The 16,765-nt window shown below is 39.0% G+C and overlaps 1 protein-coding gene across 3 annotated transcripts in view; it reads right to left on the reverse strand.

Annotated features, from left to right (window-relative positions):
* PCSK5 (proprotein convertase subtilisin/kexin type 5) overlaps window positions 1–16,765 on the reverse strand; it is a 468,004-nt gene that overhangs the window by 323,786 nt on the left and 127,453 nt on the right. For all 3 annotated transcript variants that reach the window (XM_040417061.1, XM_040417063.1, XM_040417062.1), the window contains exon 4: window positions 9,406–9,549. In XM_040417061.1, the coding sequence (XP_040272995.1) occupies window positions 9,406–9,549 (144 nt within the window). The remainder of the gene's footprint in view (window positions 1–9,405; window positions 9,550–16,765) is intronic.

The following is a 16,765-nucleotide window of genomic DNA, read 5'->3' on the forward strand; positions in this document are numbered from 1 at the left end:
TCCTGAGGGGTAAATTGCGGCGGATCACGGCGCGCAGTAATAGAGGCCAGGTATGGGATATGGCCGGCACATGCAGGCTACGTTTGTATTCAGGCATATTAACTATATTCATTGGTGGCGCAGTGGCCACAGCCCCTCCCTTCTACTCCCTTTCTTCTAAGTATTATATTAATTGCGGGACTTCCCTCCTCCACAGGATTAAATCCTTGGTGGCAGTGGCCCCAGGGTGGCAGCTTCTGATCGGAGCCCAGCAGTGTAATCGCAGGGCTCTGATTGGTTACCATGGCAGCCAGGATGCTACTCAAGCCCTGGCTGCCATAGTCAGCTCCCTGCTGCTTTGTGCACTATGTACAGGGCAGTAGGGAGAGTGTGAAGTCCTATTCACCCTAATAAAGCTCTATTAGGGTGAATAGGACAAGGGTTCTAAATAAAAAGTAAAAAAAAAAAAAAAGTTTAACCCCCTCCGAACTCACATTGAATTCATATAAAGCACACCATAACAGAAGCCAGCTTTAACTGCGCACATAATGGACCTGCTGGTTATTAGGGTACAGCCACATGGTCAGGCTTCTGCATGCAGTTTTGGAAGCTGGAGTGAATTAAAAAAAGAGAAATTGTATCTGTCCTTTATACGTTCTTTCCTTATATGATCCACTCCTGATTTTGGCTTCCAAAATTGCATGCGGAAACCTGACCATGTGACCGTACCCTTAGATTTGACAATTATATTTCAGGAAGAGCTGAAACACTGCTCCCCATACCGAGGAAACAGAACCCTTGTGACATTAGCAGGTTTATAAGGAAGAACGCAAAAAATGCTTTATACTGTGTAGTCCTTTCTAGCAATTATCATTTTTAATCCAAGATACATTTGAGACTTTCAGTAATACTGAAATAAATAAGAATAAATGTAACAAGTACAGAAAAATGCCCTTGAATACATTTCAAGTGGGTCATCTGAATACCACCAATTAGTTACGTCTGTAAAGATTCATAGAATTTAACAGCATCCAAAATCTGTGAATTACACTAATCCTGCTTTCATATTTCCACAGCATTTCATTAGTTGACACAGTTCATTTGCAAGTCAAGCCAAAATTGTTCTATAATTGCTCACAATTCTCACTTCCCTACTGTATTCCCACATGGATCTGAGCTCAAATGAAATAATTCTCCCTCGTGTAAAAGCAGCATTCTCAATTACAAGGCACCTCTCTGGAGAAGTGCGGACAAATTAGCTGACATATTTACTGCAGTCAGCAGCTACATAACTTTACAAGAAACCTCACAGGAGCAATCAATCCTACAATGACTGGAGTGGAAGCACCTCCTCTCTGGAATCATACCTGAGATTTCTTTCTGCTGGGATTGAGAAGAAAATACCTTTTTTTCCCAATGATGTTGGTAATTGACCAACATTTCTACATGGCTATTACAATAAAGCAATTTCTTCAGTCATATTAACAGTACAGCTTTGAGTTTTCAACCCCTAAAGGCCTATTGCACACGACCGTATGGCTTTTTCAGTGTTTTGCGGTCCGTTTTTCACGGATCCGTTGTTCCGTTTTTTTTTTTCCGTTGTGTTTCCGTTTCTGTTCTGTTTTTCCATTCCGTTTTTCCGTATGGCATATACAGTATACAGTAATTACATAGTAAAAATTGGGCTGGGCATAACATTTTACGAAGATATACGGATGCATTTCCGTTTTTTATGCGGACCCATTGACTTGAATGGAGCCATGGAACGTGAATTGCGGGCAATAATAGGACATGTTCTATCTTTCAACGGAACGGAAAAACTTTTTTTTGCGGACCCATTAAAATTAATATACGGAACGCAAAAAACGGCCCATAAACGGAAAAAAACTAACTAACCCCTCTGGTGAACACCATAAAAAATAAAAATAATGTAAAAACAGCAATTTTTTGGCACCTTACATCACATAAAGTGTAATTCCAAGCGATCAAAAAGTCGTGTGCATGAGGCCTAAGATTTTTAATAGTAAATGAATAAAGTTACAGTATAAGAAGAGAAAATTTAAACTGGATCCTGGGACTGAGCCATTAATGGGCATAAACTCTCTGCACCTAATGCCCTTTAACATTACTTCCTGCCTCTACTGAGGACACTCACGAACCTGATCCTATGATGGTAGAAAACAAAAACTTACCGTATATGGATATTTCACAGATTATTGTTTAACCCACTGTTTCCATATGGGATCATATTTTTATAGTATGGGCGTTTGAGCACATAGCGATGCCCATGATGTTAATTTTGTAACTTTTTTTTTATTTTAGGGAAAGGGGGTGATTAGAATTTATATATATATTTTTTTACACTTTTTAATAGTTCCCATAGGGAACTATAACAAGCAATCATTAGATTGCTTTTCTCATAGACTCCAATGCATAAACATTGGAGTCTATGTGAAAAGAAATCTAATGATTGGATAGGAACTAATGTCCGGCAGCCCTGTACCACTCCTGAGTATACAGGCTGCCGCACACTACATCTGACTCCCCCGAATCCTCGCTAGGGGGAGCTGGTATACGGCCAGGAACGCACAATCCCGGTCTTTAACCTCCCAGATGCTATGGTCACATTTGACACATGTTATTGTTGATCACGTACATTGGTCCCAGGTGCCTGCTGTTTAACCCCTTCAGGACCCTGACATTTTTCACCTTAAGGCTGGGTTCACACTTGAGCGTTTTACAGCGCGTTCAAACGCGCTGTAAAACGCTCAACACATGAAAACCAATGCTTCCCTATGGCCCTGGTTCTCACTTGAGCGTTTTACAGCGCTGAAAAACGCGCTGTAAAACGCCCTACGCTCAAACAAGTACTTGAGCTTCTTTGGGGCGTTTTGACGCGCGTTTGTGGCCATAGGACATTGCAGTCAATCACACAAACGCGCGTCAAACGCGCGTTTACTATTGCAAAAAACGCTCGTCAAAAACGCGCGTCAAAAACGCGCGTTAAACGCGCATATCAAAGACGCTCAGGTCTGAACCCAGCCTAAGGGCCAGGCCATTTTTTGCAAATCTAACATGTGTCACTTTATGTGGTGATAACTTTATAATGCTTTTACTTATCCAAGCCATTCTGAGATTGTTTTCTCGACACGTATTGTACTTCATGACAGTGGTAAAACTGAGTTAAAATATTACATTTTTATTTATAAAAAATACCAAATTTACCCAAAATTTTTAACAATTTGCAATTTTCTAAATTTCTATTTCTCTGCTTTTAAAACAGATACTGATACCTCCTAAAATTGTTATTACTTTACATTTCCCATATGTCTACATTATGTTTGGATCATATTGTAAATGCCATTTTCTTTTGTTGGGACGTTAGAAGGCTTAGAAGTTTAGAAGCAAATCCTGAAATTTTTTCTGAAAATTTCTAAAACCCACTTTTTAAGGACCAGTTCCTGAAATCACTTTGTGAGGCTTACATAATAGAAACCACCCATAAATGGCCCCATTTTAGAAACTACACCCCTCAAGGTATTCAAAACTGATTTTACTAACTTTCTTAACCCTTTAGGTGTTCCACAAGAATTAAAGGAATATGTAGATGATATTTCAGAATTTCAATTTTTTGGCAGATTTTCCATTTTAATGCATTTTTTCCAGTAACAAAGCAAGGGTTAACAGCCAAACAAAATGTATTGCCCTGATTCTGTAGTTTATAGAAACACCCCATATGTGGTCGTAAACTTCTGTACGGGCACATGGCAGGGCGCAGAAGGAAAAGAACGCCATATGGTTTTTGGAGGGCAGATTATACTGGGATAATTTTAAGTTGCCATGTCACATTTGAACACCCCCTGATGCACCCCCAGAGTAAAAACTCCAAACAAGTAACCCCATTTTGGAAATTACACCACTCAAGGTATTCAAAACTGATTTTTAGAAAATGTGTTAACCCTTTAGTTGTTCCACAATAATTAAAGAAAAATGTAGATGAAATTTCAGAATTTAAATTTTTGGGCAGATTTTCCATTTTAATCCATTGTTTCCAGTAACAAAGCAAGAGTTAACAGGCAAACAAAACTTATTTCACTGGGATAATTTTAAGTTGCCATGTCACATTTGAAGACCCCCTGTAGAAACTCCAAAAAATGACCCCATTTTGGAAACTACAGGATTAGGTGGCAGTTTTATTGGTACTATTTTAGGGTACATATGATTTTTCGGCCTCTATATTACACTTTTTGTGAGGCAAGGTAACAAAAAATAGCTGTTTTGGTACCGTTTTTAATTTTTGTTATTTACAATGTTCATCTGACAGGTTATATCATGTGGTATTTTTATAGAGCATGTTGTTACGGACGCGACAATACAATTTTTTTTTATTATTTACTTTTTTGTTTTTTTGTTTTACACAATAAAGCACTTTTGAAAACAAATATTTTTTTTGTGTCTCCATATTCTGAAAGCCATAATTAATTTTTATTTTTTGGGTAACTGTCTTATGTAGGGGCTCATTTTTTTCGGTATGAGATGACGGTGTGATCGGTACTATTTTGTGGTGCATAAAATAGCTTTTTTTACACCATTTTTTTTTTTACAGTGTTCACCTGAGGGGTTAGTTCATGTGATATTATTATACAGCAGGTTTTTACGGACGTGGCGATACCTAATATGTATACTTTTTTTTATTTATTTAAGTTTTACACAAAAGCATTTTTGAAACACACAAAAACATGTTTTAGTGTCTCCATATTCTGAGAGCTATATATATATATTTTTTTGGGCGATTGTCCTAGGTAGGGTCTCATTTTTTGCGGGATGAGATGACAGTTTGATTGGTATGATTTTGGGGTACGTATGACTTTTTGATCGCTTGGAATTACACTTTATGTGATGTAAGGTGCCAAAAAATTGCTGTTTTTACATTATTTTTATTTTTTATGGTGTTCACCAGAGGGGTTAGTTCAGGTTCTGGTACCTAAGTGTACGTTCTGGATTCCGTTATGGCTTTCTGTTATAAAATGTTTATAACGGAAAATAACGGAATCCATAAGACGGAAGGACGGATCCGTTATGCTGCTTATAGACTTTTATTATGACAGAATGTGAAACGGAAGCCTTTAAATGGCATTCTGTTTTGCTTTCTGTCTAAATAGAAGTCTATGGGGAAGCATAACGGATCCATATGGTTTCTGTTATACGGAACGAAGAAAAAAGTCCTGTCGACGGGACTTTGTTTTCCGTCTTGCATAATGGGACCCAGACGGATCTGTTATGATTCCCAAAGACTTCTATTAAGACGGATCAAAACGGAATGCCTCTAAAGGCTTTCGTTTTGACTTCCGTCTTATGGATCCTGTTATTTTCCGTTATAACCATGTTATAACGGAAAGCCATAACGGAATCCAGAATGCAGATGTGAACTCACCCTAATATGTATACTTTTTTAATTTATTTAAGTTTAACACAATAACAGCATTTTTGAAACAAAAAAAAAAACATGTTTTAATGTCTCCATATTCTGAGAGCCATAGTTTTTTTTTTATTATTGGGCAATTGTCCTAGGTAGGGTCTCATTTTTTGCGGGATGAGATTATGGTTTGATTGGTATGATTTTGGGGTGCGTATGACTTTTTGATTGCTTGGTATTACACTTTTAGTGATGTAAGGTGCCAAAAATAGCTTTTTTGACACCTTTTTTATTTTTTACGGTGTTCACCTGAGGGGTTAGGTCATGTGATATTTTTATAGAGCAGGTTGTTACGGACGTGGCAATACCTAATATGTATACTTTTCTTTTTTATTTAAGTTTTACACAATAACAGCATTTTTGAAACAAAAAAAAAACATGTTTTAGTGTCTCCATAGTCTGAGACCCATAGTTAATTTTTTATTTTTTGGGCGATTGTCTTAGGCAGAGTATCATTTTTGCGAGATGAGATGATGGTTCGATTGGCACTATTTTGGGGTGCATATGACTTTTTGATCGCTTACTATTACACTTTTTGTGATGTAAGGTGACAAAAAATGGCTTTTTTGACACTGTTTTTATTTTTTATTTTTTTATGGTGTTCATCTGAGGGGTTAGGTCATGTGATATTTTTATACAGCAGGTTCTTACGGACGCGTCGATACCTTATATGTCTACTTTTCTTTTTTCACTTTATTTTTTGGACCACTCTGGGAATTCAACTTTTGGGGGTCTAATCCCCTTTACAATGCATTACAATACTTCTGTATTGTAATGCATTGGCTGTAAGTGTATTACACAGTGTCTCACAGGCTGTCACGGATGGCAGCCACGATGCCTAAGGAAGGCATCGGGCTGCCTTCCCTGCGTCGCAGTCACAGCAGCGTGGGGACCCGATGGCCACCCCGCACCCGGCATGATCCCATCAGAAGACAAAAACTTCCTCTGAAGAGCCCAGGGTCTGAAATTATGAAATGATTCACCAATAGCAGGGGGTTTATAACTTTTTTTGGATAGGTTAATACACAAATAACCTATAATCCCTTTTCCTGATATGGCCTGTGCCATATGCTTTTATGTAACAGTACATACAAAAAAAAAAATCTGGTCCTTAGAAGGTCTCACATGAACAATTACATATGACAAATTACATAGTGTCATTATTTATTCATAAAAAATGAAGCTAAAAATGGAAAAGTCATGTGTGAAAAACTAAGTACATGATCAAATTAAATACATCAATGGCTTGTGGAACCACCAGCAATAACTGTAACTGTTTTCTGTATGACTTTACCAGTCTCTCACATTATTCTGGAGGAATTTTGGGCCACTCTTCCTAACAACAGTGCTTAATTTTTTTTGTAAGAATTTATTTATGCACAGCTCTTTTAAGGGTTCACCACAGCATTTCAATTTGGTTGAGCTCTGGTCTTTGACTAGCCAGTGCAACATTTTGATTCTTTTTCTTTTTTTCAGCTATTATGATGTAGATTTGCTGATGGTGCTTGGGATCATTGTCCTGTTGCATGACCCAGTTTCAGCCAAGTTTTAGCTGTGATAGATGGCCTCACATTTGATTCTAGAATACTTTGGTACACATAAGAGTTCATGGTCAACTCCATCGACTGCAAGGTACCCCGGGTCCTCTGGCTGCAAAGCAAGCTCAAATCATCAACTGATATGAGGTGTTTTTGCTGGTATGCTATGTTTGGTTTTCGCCAAATCTGTTACTGTGCATGATGGTCAGACATCTTCACGTTGGTCTCATTTGTCCAACGAACAGTGTAGCCTTGTGGATTTTTAAGATGCAACTGTACAAAAGTAAGCTGTGCTGCCATGTTCTTTTTACAAAGAAAATGCTTTCTCTTGGCAACCCTTTCAAACTAGCCATACGTGTTCAGTTTTTTCTAATTGTACTGTCATGAACTTGAACACAGAACATACTAACTGAGGCCTGTAGAGTCTTCGATGTAGATCTTGGGGTTCTTGCAATTTCTCAGACGATAGCACGGCCTGACCTTGGCGTGAATTTGCTGGGTCGTCCACTTCTTCAAAGGTTGGCAGCTGTCTTGAATGCTTTACACTTGTGAATAAACTTTCTCACTGTAGAAAGATAGGCTTCAGATTGCATGGAAATGGCCTTATAACCCTTCCCAGATTGAAGGAAGAAACGTTTGCTCCTCTAAAATCATTGCTGATGTTTTTCCTCTTTGGAATTGTGTTAACACACACCTGAATGCTCCAGACCAGCTTACAGCAGGACATGATGGGATTTGTAATTTTACAACAGCTGGAGAGCCTCAGTTTGCCCATCCCTGTTATAGAGCACCATGTTATAAAGCAGGAGAAGCTGAGTGGATTGATATATCGTTTTCTGGGAAAAGATTAAGTAAAACTTGTAATTTATACATTTATATCTTTGCTTTTTCTAACAACTGTCGGTACAGGAGGGAGGTGTTATCAGTGAATGATAGCATTGTCTGTATAAGTGTGCATCGAGAGATAGCTGTCAGTCACTGATAACACCTCCTGCCTGTACCCATAGCTGTTCACAGGAGGTGGAAAAAGCAAAGATAAACGGATGTAGCAGAGTTAACAGTCACACTTGGTGAGATATCACATCTAGTTAAAGCGTTATCACTGTGACTGTTAACTCTGCTGCATCAGTAAATGTATAACTTACAAGTTCAACTGAATCTTTTCCCATAAAACTATATATCAATTTGCTCGATTCCTCCTGCTCTATAACTTGGTGCTTTGAGATTTCCTTGCATTTTGTGGTGACATATGCTCTTTATAAGAAGCTATGCACTTGTTCCATACAGCTGGGCAGTGGACCCTCAGAATCATTTCTTAAAGGCTATGTACACCTTTGGGGGATTTTTTTTTCATTATTATTGCATTATACTTATTCTGAGCTAAAAATCATTTTTTCAATTGGTCAATTAACAATATGGAATACTTTTTCTGTGTACAGAGCTGACATGCTCTACTAGCTTGCCTGTGGATTATTTGCCCTTTCTGTCTTCTCGGACTTCTTATCTCTGCTCTCTCACATAATAAACATGAAATAAACTCGTTAAAGCTCAATCCTTAGAGGGAGATGGAGCTCCTACTCCCGCAAGAACTTGAGCTCCTTCTCCCTGGCTAAGAGCGGGGCGCTCTGATTGGATGTGTTCGCAGCCGGGGAGAAGATAACCGCACCCAGGAGAAATACAAGTTCACGCCTAGTATAACCGAGTCACCTCATTAGCATATGAGGCGCCAAAAGATACGGGGACCACAGCGGACAAACGGGGGGTTCTTTAGAAGAAAAAAAAGTGCCAAGACATCAGTGGGGGCTGCACTATATAAGGTAGGATAATAACTAGATTAAGGATATCCAGGTGAAAGGTCCTCTTTAAATAAGTGTTTATGACCTCTCAGTAGTTTAGAAATAAGGGTAATTGGCACAAAGTGAAAGTACCAGTCACACAGTTAGAAAAACAGTTAACCCTTTGTGACTGAACAGCTCAATATTTTTAATAAAGGCCAATTGAAAATATGATTTTTAGCCAAAAATAAGTTAAAAAAATTTGACTCCAAAGGTGTACATAGGCTTTAAGGTGCTTCAGCCCAACACTATTAAGATTATACTATGTATCCTATACAACTGACTGACGATTATCAAGAGATGGAGCTCAATTTGCTACTATAGATCTGGGGTCTTTCTAATTATAGTATTACTTTGGACAACTTTGAAACTTTAGAGACTTCCATGGAGACTGCTTTATAGATATAGGTGTGTAAATTAACACCTTACAACCCTGCATCTTCGGTCCGAATTTAATCTCAGTTGTAGTATGTGATAAAGACATCATTATGGTAGGTCAGAAACCTACTTCATCAACACCACTGCTCATGACAAGATTTTTCTTACAATCTTATTGCAGCCATTTTCAAGAACTTACATAATTCTGCATCAGGTCAGGATGATTCCTTTCAATGCCATCATCTAGAATAGTAACTATCACATTTTTTCCAGTGTATCCTCGTTTCCAAGCTCCTACGATGTTCATGTCTGATTGACAGTGGTGGGCGTTCTCGCTGCAGTGCTGTGGGGAAAAAATGGACAGCTTGTCAAAATGTTACTAGTTACACATAGGAGTATCAACACATTATTTCAGTCCACAATGGAATCTATTTATATTTAGAGCATTCTAGATACATACTACAAAGTAAATAGGACAGAATGGAATTGGGCAATTACACAGATACTGAATAACACAATCAATTAAATCTGCCAGCTATAATTAAAAGAAACATAGAGGCTTCAGTAAATTCGTTTTTATGCAAGGCTAAATTTAGTACAATGGATGACAACAAACAATAAAGTACTTATAGGTTTATCATGCAATATAAACATAAAATGTGTGCATCTTCTCACTGGTCAAGGTACATGAAAGAGGTGTTGTCATCATATCCACAGAAAGCCAGACAGAAATGTGGTATCAAGAGGCAGCCATTCTGACTTTATCAGAGGAAAATCTGACAGCAGCTATCCACTCTGGCTCACAGAGAGACTCTAGCAAGGAAAGACCATCTTCAGCACCAATATACCCTAATAGGACATAAGGGAAGGGGTTGTCCCTTTAGCTCCCTTTAACAAGGAGTCAATATCGGTTTAAAGAATGTAAAAGCGCAAGCTCTGAACAATAATAATGGGAGATAAAATGATGCCTATTGCTGTGATATTGATATATGGATACTAAATATCCCACCATCTACAGTACATAATATCATCAAAAAATTCATAGATCTGCCCTGTTGCCTAGGCCCACTGTCAATATTGGATGCGCGTGATCTACAGGCCCTCAGGTGGCACTGCATTAAAAACAGCCATGACTCTGTACTGGAAATCACTGCAAGGGTTCCACAAATCATTGTCTGTGAACACAGTTCACAAATGCAATCCACAGATGCAAATTAAACCTGTATCATGCAAAGAAAAAGCCATATGTCAAAACGATCCAGAAAAGCTGCTGTCTCTGGGCCAAAACCCATGTAAAATTGACTGAGGCACAGTGGAAAATTGTTCTGTGGTTATATGAATCTAAATGTGACATTTTTTGGGGACAACACAGATGCAGTGTGCAGTGGACTCAAGTGGAGAGGGACCATCCAGCTTGTTATCAGCGCACAGTTCAAAAGCCTGCATCTCTGATGGTATGGGGTTGCACGTTTCGCCTCGCTTCATACACGCCCCCTGAAGAAGCGAGGCGAAACGCTCATCGGGTTGGTGCCATCATCCTCTCTCCTCTCCTGGTCAGTATTTGCTTGCTTTATGCCTATTATTATCCATTGCCCATTGTTTATGTTTGCATCTATGGTAGCACACTTGTGGTGTTTTTGGAGATTCCTGTGGAGACTCCATGTCTAACTTACATGCAATGACATTGCAATGGGTAGGATTAGGTATTATGGCATAAGGTCAAGGTCTTAGATTTGCCCGTTATTTATACTTTTATATGTGATCTCTACACAATATTTGTATTAATTGTTGGTGTGCAATCTTACCATTGACTGCGCAAAACAAACCATAGGAGTTAGTGTTGGAGGGATGGCGGTTTTATACTTGTCGCAGTATATTCTCGCACTGCTACCACTATATGCATTTTTTTTTTTTGCTGTATTATGTATTTAATTGTTCTCTTTTAAATAATAAAGATTGAGTTTATACTATATGTGTGTAATATTAATTGGTTATCTGTTTGAGTGACACACATATTCTACCATTGACATCAACGTATTGGTTGTTAATCAGACAAGAATGAGACAACATTCCTCTCCCGAAACCAGCAATTGGTCTCCTCACCTCCCAGACGTTCACAGACTGTTCTTAAAAGAAGAAGGGATGCAATATACAATGGTAGACATGGCTCTGCCACAACTTATTTAAGATGTGTTGCTGCCATTAAGTTCTAAATGAGTTTTTTTATTTTTATGAAATGGTAAAATATCTCACTTCAACATTTGATATGTGTTCTGTGTTCTACTGTGAATAAAATATGTGCCCATGAGATTTGCAAATCATTGAATTCTGCACAGCAAAACTTTTTGGGAATTGGGGTAGTACTTTTACAACTATGCAACTGTCATATGAAGCCTCTGTGCCATAGGAAGTGGGTGTGGCTACAGACGTGTTCCAACCTGGCGTTGTGTAAAGCCCTTGCAATGTGCCTACATTGTGAGATCCACATAGTGATTGTCCAGGAAAACCCACAGGTATTAGTGACTACCTCTCAGGTATATGATCTTATATTTGTACAATATGTATTTCTTCAAAGTATACACTAGATATTCCTGCATAAAAAGTTCATATGACAATACTACAGCAGCTGGAACAGCAGAAAAATAATTTATAGGTATCAATGATCCCTATTCCTATAAAAGAGGAATACTATAAAAGTGTCCAGATATCTTCAAGATATCTTTCCAACTACAACGTATACACGTACACTTGGATCAGTGTATATTCTTAATGGGGAGAGGGGAGTAAAGACCCCTTTACATGGGAAGACACAGCGGTCAATTATTAGGAACAGACTGCTAGGTCCCAATAACTCCCTGCTTGTCAGAGGAGGTGATAACTGCATTTACATGCATAAATTACCTCCACTGTATAAAGACAAGGGTTAGTATGATCCTTCATCCCCATAGAGAATCATTGTTTTTGGGCAGCAGATCACTATTTAGGGAGCACGATCTGCTTGCCCAGAAACAATGATTTAGGTGACCGACTCATTGATGGTTTCACCCAATGAATGAGCATTTGCTCATTTATCAGGTGATCAGGGAAATAATTGTCAACATGTGTTCCTAGGAACCCTCCCTCCCAGTAATTGCTCTGATCATTGGTCCATGTAAAAAGACCTTAAGCCACTGCCAGACACCTCTCTCAGTGGGTTAACTCCCTTGGGAACAATAGTATCGGCATGCAATTCAATACATACAATCCTTTTTTCCCTGAAATAATCTCTTGGGTCAGAGTCAAAATATCCCTCATTCAAATCGGGTTTTGTGCACTTTATGCTTATGTGTAAGGGCATATTAAGTAGTGAGGTCACTCCAGATTTTGTCAGAATCACAGTCTGACCATCATAATGCTCAATGTCATAAAAGCCTATCAGTGTACTAAAGGATCTAGAACCAGGCTCTGACCAAATGGACCCATGAGGTTCATCTATCTAAAACTGACTGTACCATATCGGAATCAGCAAGGATCCGCTATTGTCTATGATTTCTTAAACCTTTACCAATGACAAGCTCAGTGCACATGTAATTTATAGTTGTAGGATGGGACCTCTGAATCCTTCCTTTCATGGACCCAAGCCACCTTAGTCTCACGCAGACGTTCCTAAGGAGGTCTACGCACCTGTAATCTAGACATGGAAATGAAGTTAAATAAAAAGCTTGATCTCCTAGAACGTCCAACCAAACATTGCTCAAAGTATGCAGTGTACTGTAGACTTTTTCAGTAATTATTCTTTTCACTTCCTCACCTGCCACATACATTTATTAGTCATGGCTTTGTGCTAAACCATCAGTTCATTAGAATCTTTATTTATACCCTGGACGTATAAAATGGAAGATTGTCTATAAAGACGTCCCATTACTACATAAACAGGAAATGATAAAACTTGTACACTAAGCTCAGCTTCTTTGCTATGCTCTTATGTGGAGACAAATAGATTCAATTTTGCTCATTTACTTCAGATGGTCTTTGTAGGAGATGCAATTTAAGGCAATGCAAACAAAGTGCTTGGATTTTATCTAGGTATATTTATTTCTACTATTTATTTCTACTACTTTGAGCTTCATTTTGCTGCTTCATCTTTCTTACCAGTGTAAAAATATAACCATGAACAATATGCTTTAGAGATCAATGCCGGCATAAATATGTACGTAGCTTTTATTTGTGTCTCCAAAACAGACTTTTTATAAAATGAAATGGACATATCTGTAAATCTATTGCTATAGTACAATTGGCTGTTACTTGCTGCACAATTACAGGAGCTACAAATGTTACCCTTTATGGAAAACCATTACAGAAGTCAACTGAAATTCAACCTGTCCATAGTAATAAAGTGTCACAATGTTTCTTGCATAAATCCGAAGAATGCGCTAAAGTTTTCATAAAACTTTTGATGTCATAGAAACATATGAAACGTTTTGATCACTAAATGCTGGGACCCCAACCAATCAGTAGAATGAGGAGAGAGAAGTTCTCACATATGGTGCTCTCTCTACTTGCTGCCGGAGACGTGCTCCATAGACGTCTTGTTATGTCCTCTGCAGCAATGAGAGAGCATGATATAAGAGCACTCTTCTCTCCTCGTTCCAGAAATTGGAGGGGTCTAAGCGCTGAGACCCCCACCGATCAAAACCTTTGAGAGCACAATGACCCTTCAATGCTGAAATGTGGTACCTTCCTCACCTTCCAGCAGCCTTCATTTCCACAATTCCTGCCTGCAGGTTCTTGTAAAAGTTTAGATATCAACTCAGTTACCAACAAATCCATTAAATGTAAACCAGTAAATAAGAGACATGGTAAAGGAGGGGGATGCAGCTGCAGTTCAGTTTATGTGAGACAACAAAAGGCAGAGGGGGCAGCAGGAGGGAGACATCTAACTAGCTCAAAGCTCAGCACAGCTTTTACATCACACCAGGAACAGCCTGCCTTAAAACAGGTAAAATACATAAAATTTTCGCTTTACTACATGTAATACAGCGATTGTGATTTTTTTAAAAATGATTAGGTACAATTTAAGACCTCATTCACACTTCAGTGAATCAAGAACATGTGTTGTCCAAGTTCTCCACGGATCTATTGATTTTAATGTTCTTATTCACACATTATTGGTTTTCCAAGAATGAACAACCTTGGTCCATTTTGCTGACCAAAGATGCCCACATTAAAGTCTGTGGGTTTTTAAAAACCACTGACGGAGGACTGATGGCATCCATGTTCTGTCAGCGTTTTTCACAGACTACTGTTAGCAGATGCACTGGAAATCTCTTTTTCAGCCTAGCAGTGCCCGTGGAATATGGATCACACACATGGGACATATGGACCAACAATGGATCCTTCACAGACATAACCGTTAATACCCCTTTAATGTATCCTCTGGTGCACAGTTGTCTTTTGGTATCACACACTGAGCATCATAGTACTCTCATGATAAGATTTAGAGCTTCCAAGCCCAAGGGTGTGGGGGATATGTATATACACAAGACTATTCATTAATGAATAGCAAGCAAATTGTTCTGCGCAATGGAAGGGGAGTGTGAAAGGCTGGCATGAAGCATGTGGACAAAGTACTGCTGTGACATGTTTCAATAAAGCTAACAAAATCCTAATTTACTATTATAAGGCTAAGGTACAGAGACTGCTGCATTCAGGAACCCATTAGGAAGTAACAGGCAATGCTTTGTTTTGTCTCTGCTTTATTTACAGGCCCCTTACATATCGGGCTAGACTTGCTTTCTGAGCAACACAAAAAGCTTGTATAGTCATTTCAAAGCATCCAAGTTAACAATGTGGCAATGCTGAATAAGCAGCGTATGGTTCTCAAACACTCTATTAGGCATGGGGCATAAAATGAGACAGTAAGGCTACACAGAGTGCATCAAAGCATTGCTACCAATCTCATGTGGAGCATATTAGTAGCGTTCCATAAAGATTTCTGAAAGAGTCCTTGCAAGAATCTGGATTTTTTTTTAAATAATATGATCTTCTTCACTATACCGTCATAAAAAGGATTTTTAGAAGGAAGGATCTTATTTCCCACCTAGTGGGTAAATGTATTCATAAGGGTTATGATGCTAGCTCATTATTCAAAAGCAGTTGAGGGTGCTTAGATTTTAGGTCCAAAGGTCTGTGTTTCATAATGCCTTGAAAAATCTATATAAGGATTAAGTGGGATATTTATCAAAACTACCAATCAGCAACCAATCAGATTCCACCTTTCATTTTCCAAAGGAGCTCTGAAAAATGAAAGGTGGAATCTGATTGGCAGCTATGGACAACTAAGCCAGTTTTCCTTTACACCAGTTTTGATAAATCTCCCCCTAAAGCTTTATTTTTCTTCTGCTACTAGCTCCAATGGCCATTCTACGCTCACACCGCCCTACAGTTATTGTACATTCTGTCAGGATGGGGGCTAGACTCTACTGGCTAGTCACAGACACTATGGGGGTCATTTATCAAACAGGCAGCTTATGGGGCAACTGGTAAAACTTAGGTTCCATGCTCCTTAGATTTCATTTAGGGTTCATTCAAACAACTATATGGCCATGGTGACAGCAAAAAGTAGGTTCACAACACAGGGGGGCACCGGCTCTGTGAACTCTGTGCTGTGGATGCAGACCCATTGACTTGAATGGGTCCGCGATCCGCAAAAAATGGCAAAAGATAAGACATGGCCTATCTTTTGCGGAGCAGAGGCATGGATCTGAAGCTCACAGAAGCGCTTCCGTGGCCTTTCAGGTCTGTGTCTCTGCACAGCAAAAGATAGGACATGTCCTATCTTTTGCCGTATTTTGCGGATCGCAGACCCATTCAAGTAAATGAGTACGCACCGCAGCACGAAGTTAATTTGCGGTCCACAGCATGGGCATGGTGACCATGCGGTTGTATGAATGTGCCTTACTCTTTGCCTCTGTCTTAGATCACCAGTGTGCTCCTACGTGGATGACTAGGCCCAGACCTCTGCTCATGCTATAGTAGGTCTCTTTATCACTCATGTACCTTACTCTTCACACACAATTATATGGACACACCTTAGCCCCACCTATAGACACAATGCTTCTAGTGCTGCACCATCAAGTCAGCAAAGGAAACCAACTCAATGGCCTCTGCTGACTGACACCTCTTCCTGCTACAGGATGACATGAACTAACATAAGAAATGCCAACACAAGTGGGCAGGGGTTCACCAGCTCCTACTCTATGTGCTAGATCGTGGCTGGACTTTGTAATATAGTAATATACAGTGTACTATAATTGCACATAATACACAACGAAATCAGTGAAAAATACAGTGCAATCTGTCAGGTCGAAAGGAGTAGGACACTTAAAGTTCAACACTTTATAATTCAGTTTCTGATACTTTTTATATGCCACAGAGTGACATCAGAAGTTCTCATCAGTTGGGGGTCTGGGTTTCTGAAACCCACCAAAACAAAACCTGCTTAAGTACTCACTGTAGCTTCAGTTCATATCAGCTTTTTCCAGCTTTACAGTTGAGGATGGCCAATAGACTATACTGCA

The sequence above is a fragment of the Bufo bufo genome, chromosome 2 (assembly GCF_905171765.1).
Source record: "Bufo bufo chromosome 2, aBufBuf1.1, whole genome shotgun sequence".
NCBI classification, from domain to species: Eukaryota; Metazoa; Chordata; class Amphibia; order Anura; family Bufonidae; genus Bufo; species Bufo bufo.